Source organism: Botryllus schlosseri, chromosome 13 (assembly GCF_051294905.1).
Source record: "Botryllus schlosseri isolate E-star chromosome 13, Bs_hap1, whole genome shotgun sequence".
Taxonomy (NCBI): domain Eukaryota; kingdom Metazoa; phylum Chordata; class Ascidiacea; order Stolidobranchia; family Styelidae; genus Botryllus; species Botryllus schlosseri.
In genome coordinates this window covers 18,451,048-18,466,208 of record NC_137248.1, presented here as the reverse complement: position 1 = coordinate 18,466,208, position 15,161 = coordinate 18,451,048, and the positions used below count along the sequence as shown (strand labels likewise).

General features: G+C 41.0%; 1 protein-coding gene across 2 annotated transcripts in view; it reads right to left on the bottom strand.

Moving 5' to 3' along the window:
* Positions 1 to 719: 719 nt before the first annotated feature.
* The window catches only part of LOC145454752 (cytochrome P450 3A5-like), a 25,243-nt gene continuing 10,801 nt past the window's right edge, over positions 720 to 15,161 (bottom strand). The window contains exons 5-14 of one of the 2 annotated variants that reach the window (XM_080332737.1): positions 11,336 to 11,415; positions 11,102 to 11,233; positions 10,667 to 10,821; positions 8,996 to 9,117; positions 8,857 to 8,938; positions 7,615 to 7,775; positions 4,307 to 4,395; positions 1,989 to 2,126; positions 946 to 1,102; positions 720 to 876 (exon numbers count right to left, since the gene is read on the bottom strand). In XM_080332737.1, the coding sequence (XP_080188863.1) occupies positions 799 to 876; positions 946 to 1,102; positions 1,989 to 2,126; positions 4,307 to 4,395; positions 7,615 to 7,775; positions 8,857 to 8,938; positions 8,996 to 9,117; positions 10,667 to 10,821; positions 11,102 to 11,233; positions 11,336 to 11,415 (1,194 nt within the window). In that variant the 3' untranslated portion in view covers positions 720 to 798. The remainder of the gene's footprint in view (positions 877 to 945; positions 1,103 to 1,988; positions 2,127 to 4,306; positions 4,396 to 7,614; positions 7,776 to 8,856; positions 8,939 to 8,995; positions 9,118 to 10,666; positions 10,822 to 11,101; positions 11,234 to 11,335; positions 11,416 to 15,161) is intronic. The other variant, XM_080332738.1, reaches the window with a different exon arrangement.

Here is a 15,161-nt window from a genome sequence, read left to right as displayed (position 1 = left end):
GAAGACTTTGCAATCTACAAGTACGCGCATGAAACAGGATTCCCATTTTACAAGAATTGTAGTAGCCACTGCATCTTTTGGTATATTGCATACATCTTCGGTAATTTATCGCAAAGAGCTGCCGAATATTTGGATATTTGAGGAATTTATTAGAAGTACAATTTGCAACGACTTCTCAGGGATATGTAGAACTATAGTTCTACAACAGAACTTTGCATCCATATTAGGACTAATACACCACTATCTACACTATACCGTTTTCCTTCGGCGATCCCCTAGCGTCTGAGCGTTCGCATGTCCGTCAAGGTCGAATGACCCATGTTCAACTTCCGTCCACATGGAACCCTTCTCCACATCAACAATAAAAGCTTTCATTTGAATATTTGCTACTGCCACCAAGGGCGACTCATCTGGTCCTTACATGCGACTTGGTGCCTGTGGGAACCGCGTCGGATTCCCCTGGTGTACAGGCTCATATGCTCCTTTGTTCCAGTGGCAACATCGCGTTTGTTCCTACGTGCATGTGTATAAGTAACCATGCTAATGTGGGTAGGTCTACAGATCAAAGTGTCACATGCCAATAAGTCGACGGACCGGTTTAATATTTCCAAGCCTGAAATTCAAAATTTCTCATGCCTGATCGTCTAGCCTACGCATCTTTGTCGGCGACTTTCAGTGTTTCATTGATGCTGAGGGCATTCATCTTGAAGATCAGAGAATAAACATTGCGTTGAATATATTGTTTCTCGCATACACCTATCTATACACAATTGCAATTGAAACAGGAAAATGCGTCTTTCATCTTCGAGTGACTTTCAAACGGAATTCCTCTTTCGGAACCAAGGCCATTTTGAATATAGTTTTCAAAGGCGGTCTCTGAAATGCAGAAATCGTAAATCATCGTTGTCATGGTTTCAAAACTAGCGGTATCGATTTCGACCGTACTGGTGTGTCCTCGCAAGGCGAAAAGGAGAATTCACGCAGAGTGAGACACAACGCCATTTTAATTTCCATCTCGGCAAATTTCATTCCAATGCAACCCCTTGGCCCGAAACCAAACGGTTGGAACCTCATGGGGTCGATCTGAGACATATCTTCCATTCTGCAATCATGAGCACAAAAAGGTATAAGATACAACTCTGTAGTTTTTTGTCGATGCCTCTGTAAAACGTAACGCATGAAAAGTGCAAGGATATGAAGACACGTAGGCCTACATATTGCCCGCAAATCGACATTTTGACTTCCAAAAGCTCGTTTTAGCGATTAAATACCACAGTCACCTATGACACATAGCATCTCCGTATATAGGCGATTTTCTGCTATTTTGCTTGATTTGGCTATGGTGTATCGTTGGTCCCAAATCTACTAATTTCGTATAATTGATTTGAAAAGCTTCTCTCAAGGATGGCATTGTATAAAAAAAATGCCCCGTCATATAGCATGATACGAGCCCTACACTGTATACGTCGATCGAAATTTATTTTACTCCCCACGAAACGGAGAATATTTGTCACAGACCCCATCACTCGCATAAGTCGGATGGAATTGCATGTGAGGAAAGTTTATTTCAGCATGCAATTGTAAACAAATTCACGGATTCTAATCATCGTATTTTCATAAATAATTTTTCAAGTATTTGCGGTCCCAGTGTCTCATCGGTCCCACAACCCTCCTCTCTTTCCACTAACAGAAAGGCAGTGAAGCATGTCAGGACGCCGCCAGCACAAACCCTTATACTTTTATAGAACCTGACTTTAAAATATTGACATTACCCCGTTTTGAAATCGGAAATGAAGAGCAAGGGAATAGCTGTCTAGCTCATCAAACCATACGCCAACTTATACGTTACATAGCCGTATTAAAACAGCGTTACAAAGACGGTGTAAAGTACATAGTTATCCATTAGCAAACTTGGTATTTCGATATATGCACCACGTGTAAACAACTGATAGAGATCCATAATTATCAGGAAACGTAGAATGAACTACCTTTCTGGTTTATATTCCCAGGGATCTTCCCAGTAATCAGGGTCGTGCGCCAAGAAATATACAGGGATCTTCACAACCATGTTCTTCGGAATGTATAATCCATTAACAACTGTATCCTTCCTACAGACGCGTCCATTCCTAAAAAAGGTACATGGATTTTACCGGTTCGTGGCTCATCGCGCTTTTGCAACCTGTGTGACGATCCGCACATGTGCGAATGAAAATCATAATAATTGTCAATTTTTGTAACGTGGAATAATTCAAATAAACCTAATAGGAAATTTAAGGTCAGTGTAACTTTTGCAGTGGCGACGCAATTGTAAAAACTTGTTTAACTTACGACGCACCACTAATCGTAGCTCTCACAAGTCGTAGTGAATTAATATTTTCGCACTATAATTATTACGTAATCAAAAGCCTGGTTTGGAAGCTGGTGTAGTGGCAGACATACAGTATATCAGCCCGTCTGAGTCTGCGACAGGCTAAAAAATGACGTCATATTCACTTTCTCCTTACTTTCGCTAAACATTCATCATATTTTCGTATCAACTGTTTGATTAGCGCGAGGCACAAGGATAGTACTAAGTACCATCATTACAGACTCTCATTTGTAAGTAACTGTAACGCAAATTATTTCCCATTTAAGGGTTATTAAAGTAGGGACCGCAAAGGGTATAATTTTGGGTCGACACGGTGCCAGAGCTATCTCCTAATATGTGTGTAACATTTGTTGAATTCATTGCAAAATATCCTGCGATAGTTTTTACATATTCAAGGTGCAAGGTCACTATGTTGGGTACTGTAGACAATAAGCAAGACACGCAGACAATATGGCTCTATCATGAGAATTCATGATAAGATTTGTCAGACTGTTTTTTTCTGGTAAACATGGTCGAAGACCGTCGGGATGAACTAGTGTAGGGGTGTGCAACGAGTCAGTTAAGGCCTATGAGACTCATTCATTTCAAGGCCAACGCCTCCGCGTCGCGGCACATGAAGACGTAAAGTTTTGGCCAACAAACCGCTGATAAAATACGGTTCCAAAAACATAAGCGGCAACAAAACCTTGCTGTAAAAATGACCGATGCTGGATGGCCAAACCTTTCGACATGGATATGCTACTTTGTCGGCACGGAATAGTCCCGTTCTTCCAATCTGAGTAGACAGTAGTGCAACTGCGACACGCTGAGGAATTTCATTTGCCCTAGTTTGAAATCGTGTACGTCAGGCATGTTGTGTAGAGCTGTTTTAGGTAGAATTGTGGTGTGCGCATTCTGTATGCCATACATGTCTGTAAAATCGTAGCATGCAACTAAAATTAAAAATGAATTCCTTTTCATGAGTGAGGCTCGTATCGAGAGATGCCACAAAAACTTTGAGTTTGGTGGTAATCTAAAAGCTGCTTTACCGTACTTAAACTCTTATGAATTCTCAAGTTGGATTGAGCTAAAGAGCACAGCACACAGTATCGAGATTTTATTTGCTCTCCTCATATACCCGCGAAGCAGAAGTTAGAGCAATGTATCATAAGGTAGCGAGCTCTAATGTGCCTACTCTCCTTGATCGTTTTGCCCCTTATGTTCCAAGACATAAGGCAAAAGCCTCAACTCAAACATGCGATTTTTTCACCCTTTCGACAAACTGGAGCCTCTGGGACCTTTGTGTCAGCTCTCAAAAACGATTTCTGTCATCAAGCATTTTTCTCTCGCGAAAAGTACGCTGTATTTTGGATAGGAGTGCAGAACAGATTTTAAGACCTGGCCATCCAAGCACTAGTAGACGTTCTTGAACAAAACCCAACAACTTGTTTGGACGAGAAGGGTTTTAGTGAAATATTTGAAATCAAAACGAGCGTAAAAAGTAACTTTTTTAATGAGACACTTGATGGCTTAAGCTACATAGTAGCCAATTTCTTGCACATCTGAATAAAATGTTTCTAAGTATCTTCATCTTCTTTTTGTATAGCAATTTTCGATTAGTTTGTGCGAATGAAATTTATTTCATAACAGGAATGCGAATGCAGCTCAATAAGGTTGAAAAGCACTGGCCTATGCGATGTTTTCATTTACTTGTGCTAGTAAATATAGAGAAAGGACAGATAGAAACTCCCACGTCTTCGAATGGAGTAGCAGGTAGCCAGTGCCCCTCCCAGGTCACAAAACGTATTGCGATATGGTCTACGCAACGGGACAATTCCATGATAGATTTTTATAGACCACTTGAAGTTAGTCTGAGTTAATATTAATATAGAGAACCATACTTGGTAATCAAAGACGTCACGTATTATTTGTATGCACCGTTTCCACCACGTAACCCACCTGATAAAAACGGGGTACAATCGCATAGTTTCGTTGACGCACATTTCTAGGTATTTCATTCCCTTGACAGAATCGTAGTCAAAGCAGCCCTGTTAAAATAAAACTTCACCATGAGCCACTTCAGAATTATACTTTACGTTCTATTCCAGGGATTATCAAACTTTTAGGTGTGCTCATTATAGAAGTGAAATATCCATGCGTCCCTAAGTGGAACACCAATTCTAGACTACGTCTACATATGCATGTCTATGATACATGCCCAATAACACTTATTAAAAGAAATATTGTAATAGCCTTTTTCGAATAGATAGGTTCAGATGTTCTCATTGAGACTAATATCCAATTAAGAAAATGACAGAAATAAAATAAATGCCGTCTCTTAAGAGTAATCATTTAAAAAAAATATTACATTTTGTGGCTAGATGCCATACGTTTCATGATTCTGAATATGCCAAGAATAGGCGCTTTGGAAATATAGATTATTATGAAGGTTTTTGATACTAATGTCAACAAGAATAGAAAGGGGTTTGTATGAACCGTTGTAGCTGCCACGCGGGACCCAGGTTGCATTTGCACATACCAAATTCGATTCACTTTTAAAATTGCTGTTGAAAATGTATGCATGGTTCAAGCACTGGTGGACTGTGTCACGCTGTCCAATAGGGACATAGTTTCATAAACAAACAAACATAATACTAAAGGCCTCAGTCGCCAAGCAGCAACCTCTGTAGCATACATACATACATACATACATACATACATACATACATACATACATACATACATACATACATACATACATACATACATACATACATACATACATACATACATACATACATACATACATACATACATACATACATACATACATACATACATACATACATACATACATACATACATACATACATACATACATACATACATACGTCATTCATGCATGCATATCATATTGTTACTTGGGTATATTGTGGGCCTGCTGTATATCGCTGGACTCAGTTCGCAAGGACTGGGCTATTCGGTGCCTGGACATATCGATATCGAAAGCTTTGGCTAACATGCGTCAGTCATTTTTTGCCTAGGTTTCATCGTCGACGGTCTTTCTGCGAGCGCAAACGCAAGGTCGCATGTTGGACGACGCTTTCTCTCGTAATGGCGAATATAAATATACTCAATCTGGTACATTCGGCGTTCTTTCATTTTCAGGAGGGGATAACAACATCAAAAGCAAGAAATCGAGTGACAACATATTGCGGGAAGCGTAAAGAAATAATTTGCTTTAGATAAATCTGCCGCAGAATATTCTGCTTTATGGTAATGAACGAAGATATACCAAAAATGTGACCGGCTCATGGGTCAGCCAATGCGTCGCAACTGATATACTTGTCGTCACATCTCAGGTGTTGCGCCCAGACTAATCAAATTTTTGGTTGACCTTGCAAGTTTACAATCTGGGCAATCCATTTTTGACAATATTACTAATTTCGAAAATACCCTCGCGAGCCACTCAAAACCTTCTCGCGGGCCACGGGTTTTCCGGCCCTGTTTTAGGGGCACTCATGATTTCTAACCTATTTCTAGAGTGAAGGCTGTGATTCAAATGTGTCAGCAACCCTTTTGAACTACCGTAAATGGTATTGTGATCTCTAAGAAATCCGGTAATTTTGCACGCATAGCGAATCCACTATTGATATTATTTATTACAGAAGCGGGCGGGTTTGTATCGGGTGAATTCGCTCTCCAACATCGCTGTCAATTCCATCTTTAATCTTGCTGTTTGATGGCATAAAGGGGATACTGCACGTTTTGTGACTTCTGTTTGATATGAAAGAACAAACTTAAGCTTTTTACATGGTTAATTCGTGTTTACAGATATGAAGTAATATCGATGCCAAAATTTTCAAAAACAAAATTTAAAAAATGCCGAGAATAAGCTATTTTCGGCATGCCTGTTCATTGTGATGATGGTATTAGCTTATCAGATCTTATACCGATATCTATACGTGCCTGCAATACGAAGTCAGGATTTCATAGAAACCAAATATAGTAGGTAACAACTAATGCTTCTGAGCGAACTACGTATAATACCATATCGTTAGCACAGCAGTGTTCACTATTTGGCAGAGTACGATATACTTTTAGTCTGGATGTATATGTCACTGTGTACGAGCCACAAACACTAGCGCTCCACCCAAATTACACCGCACATTAGGAATCAATTTTGCGATGTCATACCATCTTTGACATTATCAATGGCATAATATAGAGCAGGGATTCTTAAAGTATGGGTCGCGAAGGGAATAATCTTGGGTCGCGACAGCACCAGAGCGATCTGGCAACGAACAGGTTTCTTTGCGCCTCGTGGGTGGGATTTCCATCGGACAGTTTGTACATACCCGAGGTCACTGTGTTGTGTGCTATCGCCATTAAGTTTGTACATACCCGAGGTCACTGTGTTGTGTGCTATCGCCATTAAGTGAGACACACAGAAAAGCCGGTACTTCAATCATGATCATGAAAATGTGTCGACATTGGTGTTACACAAATTGGTTTGAATCCGTGATAAGATTTATCCGATTTTATTTAATGGTGTATCTAGAAAATACCGTCGGAAACCATTAGGATGCTTTAGTGTTGGGGTGTGCAACGAGCGGGTGCTGGACTATAAGAAACAGGTATTTCGAGGCCGACCCGTCCGCGCCGGAACGTATGAAGACATGGAGTGTTGGACAGCACACGGCTAGGCAAAGGGCGGTGCCAAAAGATCGATGGCGACAAAACCTTGGATTGGTTGGCCAAAACCTTGGATACTGATATATTCATTCGTCGGAATAGTCGACACTGGCTCAGTTGCGTCCTTGAATTCTGAGTAGACAGTGGTACAAAAGGGGCAAGCAGAGGAAATAATTCACCGCAAATTGAAATCGCGTGCGATAGAAATGTGTCATAGAGCTGTGTTACGTACGACTGTTGTATGTCGTTATGTGCGTCATACATTCCCGTAAAAACGTAGCGTACTATTATGATATTAAAGATGCATGCTTTCTGCCGTTTGAGGATAGGGTCGCGAGAGGCCACTATAAACTCAGATTTGGGTCGCGGCCTGAAAAGGTTTAAGAACCACTGATAGAAAGGAATAACTAAGCTATCTGAAGAAATAACACAACCTATCGATGGCATGACCGGTCGAGAAATATATTAACAATGTACGTATACAAATTGCATCCGTGGCTTGGCAACGAAAAAGATTTAGCGACCCAATCTGGAGTTGAGAAGATACGTTCCATACTTCACAATCGATTTACCTTATCACGGAAGGTGTCATCAATTTCCTGTTGGAGTTTGACCTGGATGTTTGGATGAAAGGCTAAGCAATGGGCCATGCATGTCATAACATTCGCTGAATTATCGAACCCAGCTCCGATCATAAGCATTGCGTTTCCAATCAATTCGTCCCTCGTTATTCCTGTGTAATTCACAATTTGGTTAATATAGGCGTAATATTTATTGAGCTACCCGTGTGATAGGCTCATCGTAGTAAAAGAAACCAACAACCTAAAATATAATATAAAATGCCGGTATTCCCACAATTTCATAGCCCACGAATCCGTTTTAGCTAATACATATCTAAGTGCCTCATTTCTAGGTTTGCCCTACACATAAATCAATGACATAATAGCTTCAAACATAGTTAGCCAGCAATCAGATTACGAAAGAAGCGTATATATATAATGTACAATTGTACATTGTACTGTACAGGCCTCTGAGTATGACCAAAACATTTTCAAGCAACCTCATGTATAGGGTTGCATTTACAACAAAAATCAATTAAAATCAAACATGTTTAAAACATGGTCCTTGTTTAAAACGTGTTTTTACTGTTGTTTTCTTGTTGTTTTTTAGCCATGACGTCACGAATCTTTAATTGTGACGTCAAAGAGAATTGGCATTGGCAATTGAAAATATGGGGTATATATGGCTACTTCGACGGAAAGGGCTTACAACCACTGTCATAAACAGGCCAAAATATCTTTAACCGAGACGACATCGTTACAGAGCATTTTTACGATGAACAGTCACCATCATCGGAAGACCCATTCCATACCAATGGTCTATATCTACTTGCTATGACTGTCGAACCGAAGACGATTTCGAGGGTTCCAGTCCCTCCATATCGTATGCGTCGACTTTATTGGGTGAAAATCGTCCGTTGACTCACACTACATGTTTTTCGAAAGTATTTACAAAATAGGTCATGATTATACAACGTTTCAAAAAACATTCTTTTTTTAAAGCATTTGTTTAAAACACTGCTTAAAACATGTTTTAAACACAGTGTTTTAAAACACCGTTTGTTTTAAATGCAACCCTACTCATATGTATAGCATGCCATCAGTTAGTAACAGAGTGACAGAGTGATGGCAGGGGGACTCTGCATCCGGCCATCTCAAATAATATACCACCATAGTTTACGAATGAACGCGGCACTTCAAACAGAGCTATACGCGCACACTGCACAGCAGAGTTTATGGGCATCAACTGTTTACCTTTTTTAATTTCATCCGATATTTCGTCTTCAGACACCTCAGCGTCTAACATCAATTGTAAAAGGTCCGGTCGGCGACTTTTCTAAACCAATTCGATATGATGAAGATGAGGAAAACTGCTTGGACAGATGATATTCACCTCATTTTTCAACCTGTCCTCTATGACAGCGTTGGTGAATTTATGAACATAATCCAACGACTTTTTCGGATAGAACCCGTATTCAAGCTTCTCGAAAATCCACTCCAGCGAAGGAAACATTGCTGAAAGGTTCACGGGGACATCAAAAGAGACGCATTTAGTACGGAATGTGCCGTTATCGTGCGAAAGGGATGAAATTATATTCCTAACGTTACGCGCATAGATATTGCGGCCGCAACATCACAAATTTTTTGATTTGCAAGTCAACTTTTCAAAAGAGCTCTTATATATACTTTACATGTTTGTTGTGTTCTTGCTGTGCAATTTAGCTACTTACATTTTACTAGCAGTAGTTTATTTTTGTCCTTGATGTTTTTGCTGCATATACAACAACTCATGATTTACATGCACACCATCTGTACATATGCATATCATGAGAATGTGCATATGCACTATATGCAGCTTGACAAGGAATGTGCAGATATAGCCTTTCACGGCTTCCTAAGTCCTGCACTACAGTGGTTCCCAACCGGGGGGAATTCCCCCTTGGGGGAAATTTTGAAATTTTTAGGGGGGGATTTGACTTTCTGGTTGGATCGGATGATACACTGGGTTGACAAGGTTTCTAGATTTCACGGTAGAACTGTTAAGTATGAAACTAGTTCTTCTCAATTGTATGTTGTTTGGAGGATTTTTAGCTAGGTGTATGTTTAAAGGCTCTCCGAAGAAATTCCACACCCTGATTCGAGGTTCGCGAGACGATTTCGCTGGACCCGCGACAGCCTCTCGACGAAATTGCTACTAAGCAGGGGAAAGTCATGCTGAATTCAGCATAAGGTCACTGATGAACATGTTTTATTGTTTACCTTTTTCAAGCCAACATCTGAGCTAACCTGAAAAACATACGAAATCCATCGATTCAGCTCCAGGCCATCGCAAGCAAACATGGTGATTTATTTTTCGCCCGCAGCTACGCGGTTGGTAGAAATCAGGCCACATTTAGTGCAATATTGCCAATAACGGAAAGTGACGACCAAATTTACTAAATAGCAGTTCACCTAGTTTTAAATAGTTGATACAGAAGTATAGACCGCGGTACATAGTTTGGGCATATCTGAATATGTTTTGGCATGGGCATATATTGCTCAGTCAACAAATGGTTGTGCGATAAAAAGCACCTTTTTAGTCACTGGGTAACTTTTTCTCATGGGGGGATTTCAGCTCAAATATCGGCAAAGCGGTCTACGAGACGAAAAAGGTTGGGAACCCCTGCATTAATACATGAGTGCCAAGCAGGGAAGTCATGGATACCAGTGTTACTAATCAGGTCTTTGGTCCGGCCCAGCCGTTGATCGAGCCCATGACCTACCGATCAAGAAGCCAGACGCATCACCTATACGCAATCTTGTCATTTCAGTTACGATGCAGTAGGCTGCAATATTTTGGTAGCGTTACGCATCCTTTCTGACTAAAATTATCGCAATAAGGATAAGATCCTCTGTTTCAAGGCAACAATTGGGGATGGGCCAAACCGGGTGAGGTTCGAGTTGAGTCAATTATCGCCTATATTATAAGCCCTATAATACTATAACAATCGCGATTGCAAATTGGTCACTGAAGAGGTCTATGGCGGATTTCGAAAGAATGGTAGGCCATATCTGTATCTCTTACTACATAGCATTCCGACTGGTCCTGCAAAACCTCTCGTAAAGAGATTTTTTAGTTCTGTCATCAGTCTTGTATCGCGTCCGCCCGATGATTGTGTATCCACTGTCGTCCCGAGAGCGGATGAAACAATTACGTCCAATGCGAGGTTTGAGAAAACCCTGGAAAACGTGATGCGCCTCTGAGGAAATACCCTCAAGCTTCTCACTTCACACAATTCCAAGATCAATCAGCTTCAAAATTGTAGATATGAACCAGGCCACGACATTTTGATCAATAATGTTCACGGTCAAGAATGAATTGGAGTGGTGATATCATGCAACTGCCTTACTCATCCTTCACGTGAAATTCGTGAAATATTTGAGCGATTTCATACTTCGGATGAACGGATCAAATTCTTCATATCTAAAAATGGTGTAAATGCCGAAACGAAATCCAAACCTTTTAGCGTCGAATGGCAGTCCGCTACTTGATTTTCGATCCAAAATTTTCAGAGTTCGCGCGAGACAGTGATCGATGATTGTAAAGGTCTGCTTGAGTTTCATGATAGCGAATGTTGGTGAAAGCGCTAATCTAGAATCAAGGGCAATCGCATAAAATGGTGGTTACCGTTTTACGCTATTAGCATTGAGCAGACATCTTGTTATATCCACATGCAGTATCATGTTACTTTACCGTATTCTCTTCCATTTGTTCCCCCTTATTACGATAAGACCATGATTCATATCTTTGCCATGAAGTCGGGTTAGTAGTTTCTGTAGACAAACATAACGCGATTACGACTCTATAGTGAAAGAAGAAAGACGGCTCACAATTCCATCAGATTTCAAATTTCGATTCCAACACAAAGTCTCCGACTCTACCTCTTCCAATTTTGGCACTATAGGTTTGTAATGACTCGAGTCGCGATTGTTTCATTATTCAACTTCTACTCGAGTCATTGCGCATGACTCGACCGATTCATATGATTCTAGACACTAAGGGCCTAAGACCGGTATTCTTTGAAACTTCGAATAATTGTAAATTTACCAAATTACTGGTATTTCGCCTATCAGTTATTTTATTTGATAGATTAGGGTTTATTTTGGAAATGTGAAAAGAGAACACTTTTCAAAATTTTTCGACTTGCAATACCGGTGGAAAATCCTGAAAAATGGTAAATTTATTACTTTTCATGGTCGGTTGACTAAAAAAAGGTCAACTTTCCGGCTCAGTTACTTAAACAGTCGCCGGAGCGTTACCTTTGGGCGTCCTCCGAAGACACCTTCAAAAGAGTCAAAAAAGAGGACAACTCCTCTTAAAAGAGGACTTATGGTAACCCTAGATAAATAGGTTCAGACAGTGATAAGAGTGAGGGAACTTACTATATTATGAATGTGAAGCATTCGATATGAACCGAGCAGAGTTGTAAAAATGTGGGTTGAACATGACTTGAGCTCGAAGACTGAATCGCGCACATAATGACTAGGACTTGGACTTCATTCGGCGGTGAATTGAATATGACTTGACTAGAGTTAAAACTATAAAAGTAATAAGATTGAGTTGTGAATCGGAGTCCTGTGACTTCGTTACAACTGTGCTTGGCACCTTTCAATCGAGATTCCCGATTATGACTCTGACTCTTGACTTGAATAACTGTATTTCTGTCACTCGAATGATTCGTCACTTAAACAACTAAAATGACACTTTTTAATGTATCCCCCCAAATCAATTGTCTTTATGGCAGACGAGTGAGCTGCAACGAAGCTAATATACGCAGGACCGTAACAGCACTTCGTCAATCCGTCTTGGCATAGGGTGATTAACCAAACTTCTGGAGGGCGTAACCCTCAGGCTATACGTATTTTGCCGCTAATTTTCAGCAAGTCTGGGTGTACTGTTTAGTGAGTTGGCAGATATCGCCGAAATGCGCCACGTGCGAGAAAATTCTATAATTAATATTTGATTCGGTCAATATCATCTGGAATTTCATAAACATTGCTATCAATATTTTATCCTCTCTCTGACCACGTAATCAGATTTACCGGTAGAGCTGAGTGAGGGGTATTGGAAAAGGTAGGACCCCTAAATAATAATTAAACATCTTTGGGCGAACCCAAGGGTATAATGACTTCGTTATATGATGACCTCCTATCTGCTATGTCAAGGGATATTGAAATCACCCAAACTTACTAAACTAAAAGACGCACACGATTTCAAATTGCTATTTCTTTTCTAGCTAATGAATTTTCCCTGCGAGATGGCATTTGTCCTGTGGGGTTCAAATCGGCATGACAGAAACATTCGACACCAGCCATTTAGGCGCCTTGGACAATTAAACATACATGTATGTATATATATTGAAATTTTCGGTCAGCAAAAGGGCAGTCCTTTTCGGCCAAGGTCTTCTCGCTGCTGATCGTTCTGGCACACTGCTCGGAGTCGCATTACATGGGCTATAACAGGAGAAGCCAACCTGCGACGGTAGTGCTGCATGAGGCCGTAGAAGGAAGCTTGTGCGGTCATGAACACATTTCCATTTCCATTAGTATGTGTTGGCGGCCGTCGACATGAAAATTGAATTTACGAATTTACTCCCGAATGTAGTCGCGCCTTTTGCTACCTGAGCATCGCAGAACATGTGTGAACAGCAGAGAGAAATGGTGCTTCCCATACAGAAATACCAACTAGGAATGGTGTCTTCCTCACGAAAGAAATTTGTTTCTGGTGCATTTTCGGCGATTTCAATATCTTTCCAAGATACCAACAATCCTAATGGGAGGTCAAGATATAACAGCATCCAACAACGTGACTAATTACAATTGACCCACCCGAAGATATATTATCATTTATAACTAGCCTTACTTTTCGAAAATACACTGTGATTGTGAATAAGGTAATTATTAGATGTGTGCTCCCGATGCTCCGGTCACGCGATCGACAGAACGGGCTCGAAGGCGAGAGGACTGGTTGTGTGGTTTTTACTGGAACGTTTTAAATACATTGAACTAATATTACAAGCTATCGCGGCCCAATGGCGAATATGAAGTTAACCGATAAGTGTGGACACGAAACCACTAATACGTACTGTACACATATCGATACATCAAACTGCAAGTAAATTTTGACATATATGGCTGTGATTTATTGACGGGGAAGTGGAATCGTTTATTGGTCTATCATTTATTGGTCTTCCGTTGGGTACCATCGTCGGAGAATCTCGCAGATACACTAACGAGGGTCCCGCAACGCTGGCTAAAGAAAATGTGTCTTGGAGTAAACCGGCCTAATGAGAACGTGATTGAACGGGTATACGGACTCTTCATAACGTGCATCACCTAGGTGTGAATCAGACGCTTTTCGTGGCCAAAAGAAGCATTGGCGAAGCTGTTACTCGTGATGTTGTTGAACGAGTAATCAATGAGTGCAACATATGTCGCAAGATCGATCCGAGTCCTGTGAGGTGGGAACACGGACAGCTTTCCGTTCCTGTTGTCTGGGAGCGCCTGGCACTTGACATTATTTACGTCAGCACCCGACCATACCTGAGTTTGATTGACTGCGGGCCTAGTCGATTTGCGATATGGCGGTCGGTGCGAAATGAAACGGCCGATCAAATCACCCAGATCCTTGAACAAGTCTTCTCGGAAAGAGGTGCACCGAGTGAAATACTGAGTGATAACGGACCTTGTTTTACTAGCCAGAAAATGCGCCAGTTTCTGAACAGTTGGGGGGTGGAACATGTGTTCAGTTGCGCCTACCGGCATTCTGGAAATGGTATTGTGGAGCGGAATCACAGAACTAACAAAAGAATGGCTGCGAGATCTGGAGGTAGTGTTGAACGAATGGTGTATTGGTACAATCACACCCCGAATTCAGAAGATATTGTACCTGCGGATAAGGTGTTCCGCTATGAATCTGGTTTGCCATCTTCAATGATCCGCGCAAGCCGAAAGAGTCGAAAGAGCCGAAAGAGCCGACAAAATAGTTCCAACCCAGACCGAGTCGGCGATGTAGTGTTCGTGAAGCCACCAAATGCTCGATGTACTACTCCATGGAATAGAGGTGTCGTTACCAGAGTTGTCGCCGACGTGGTGGTCGAGGTTGACGGGATGAATCGACATCTTTCTGACGTTAGACACGCCGTCGGGGATCTACCTAACCCACCAGGAAGTGTTACGACGCGCGACATTGACCTGAATTGTAGCAGAGGAGATGATGCCATCGATATGACGGAAAACAGCGGCAACTCGGTTGAAGCAAATGGTCCAGTCGGTACAGAAGAGAATATCACCGATAGGAATAACTCTAATAATCTGGATCAACCTGGTGACGATAATTTCGTTCAAGAGATAGAGAGTAATAACTCTGAACATTCGCGACCAAATCGGGATCGAGCGCCGCCACAATGGCTGGCTGATTTTTATGTAGGCTAGATTTTGGTTATATTATCTGTGCTAAGAATAAGTGATCTTTTACATTTGATTTGTTCGCTCGTAGTGATCTTTTACATTTGATTTAT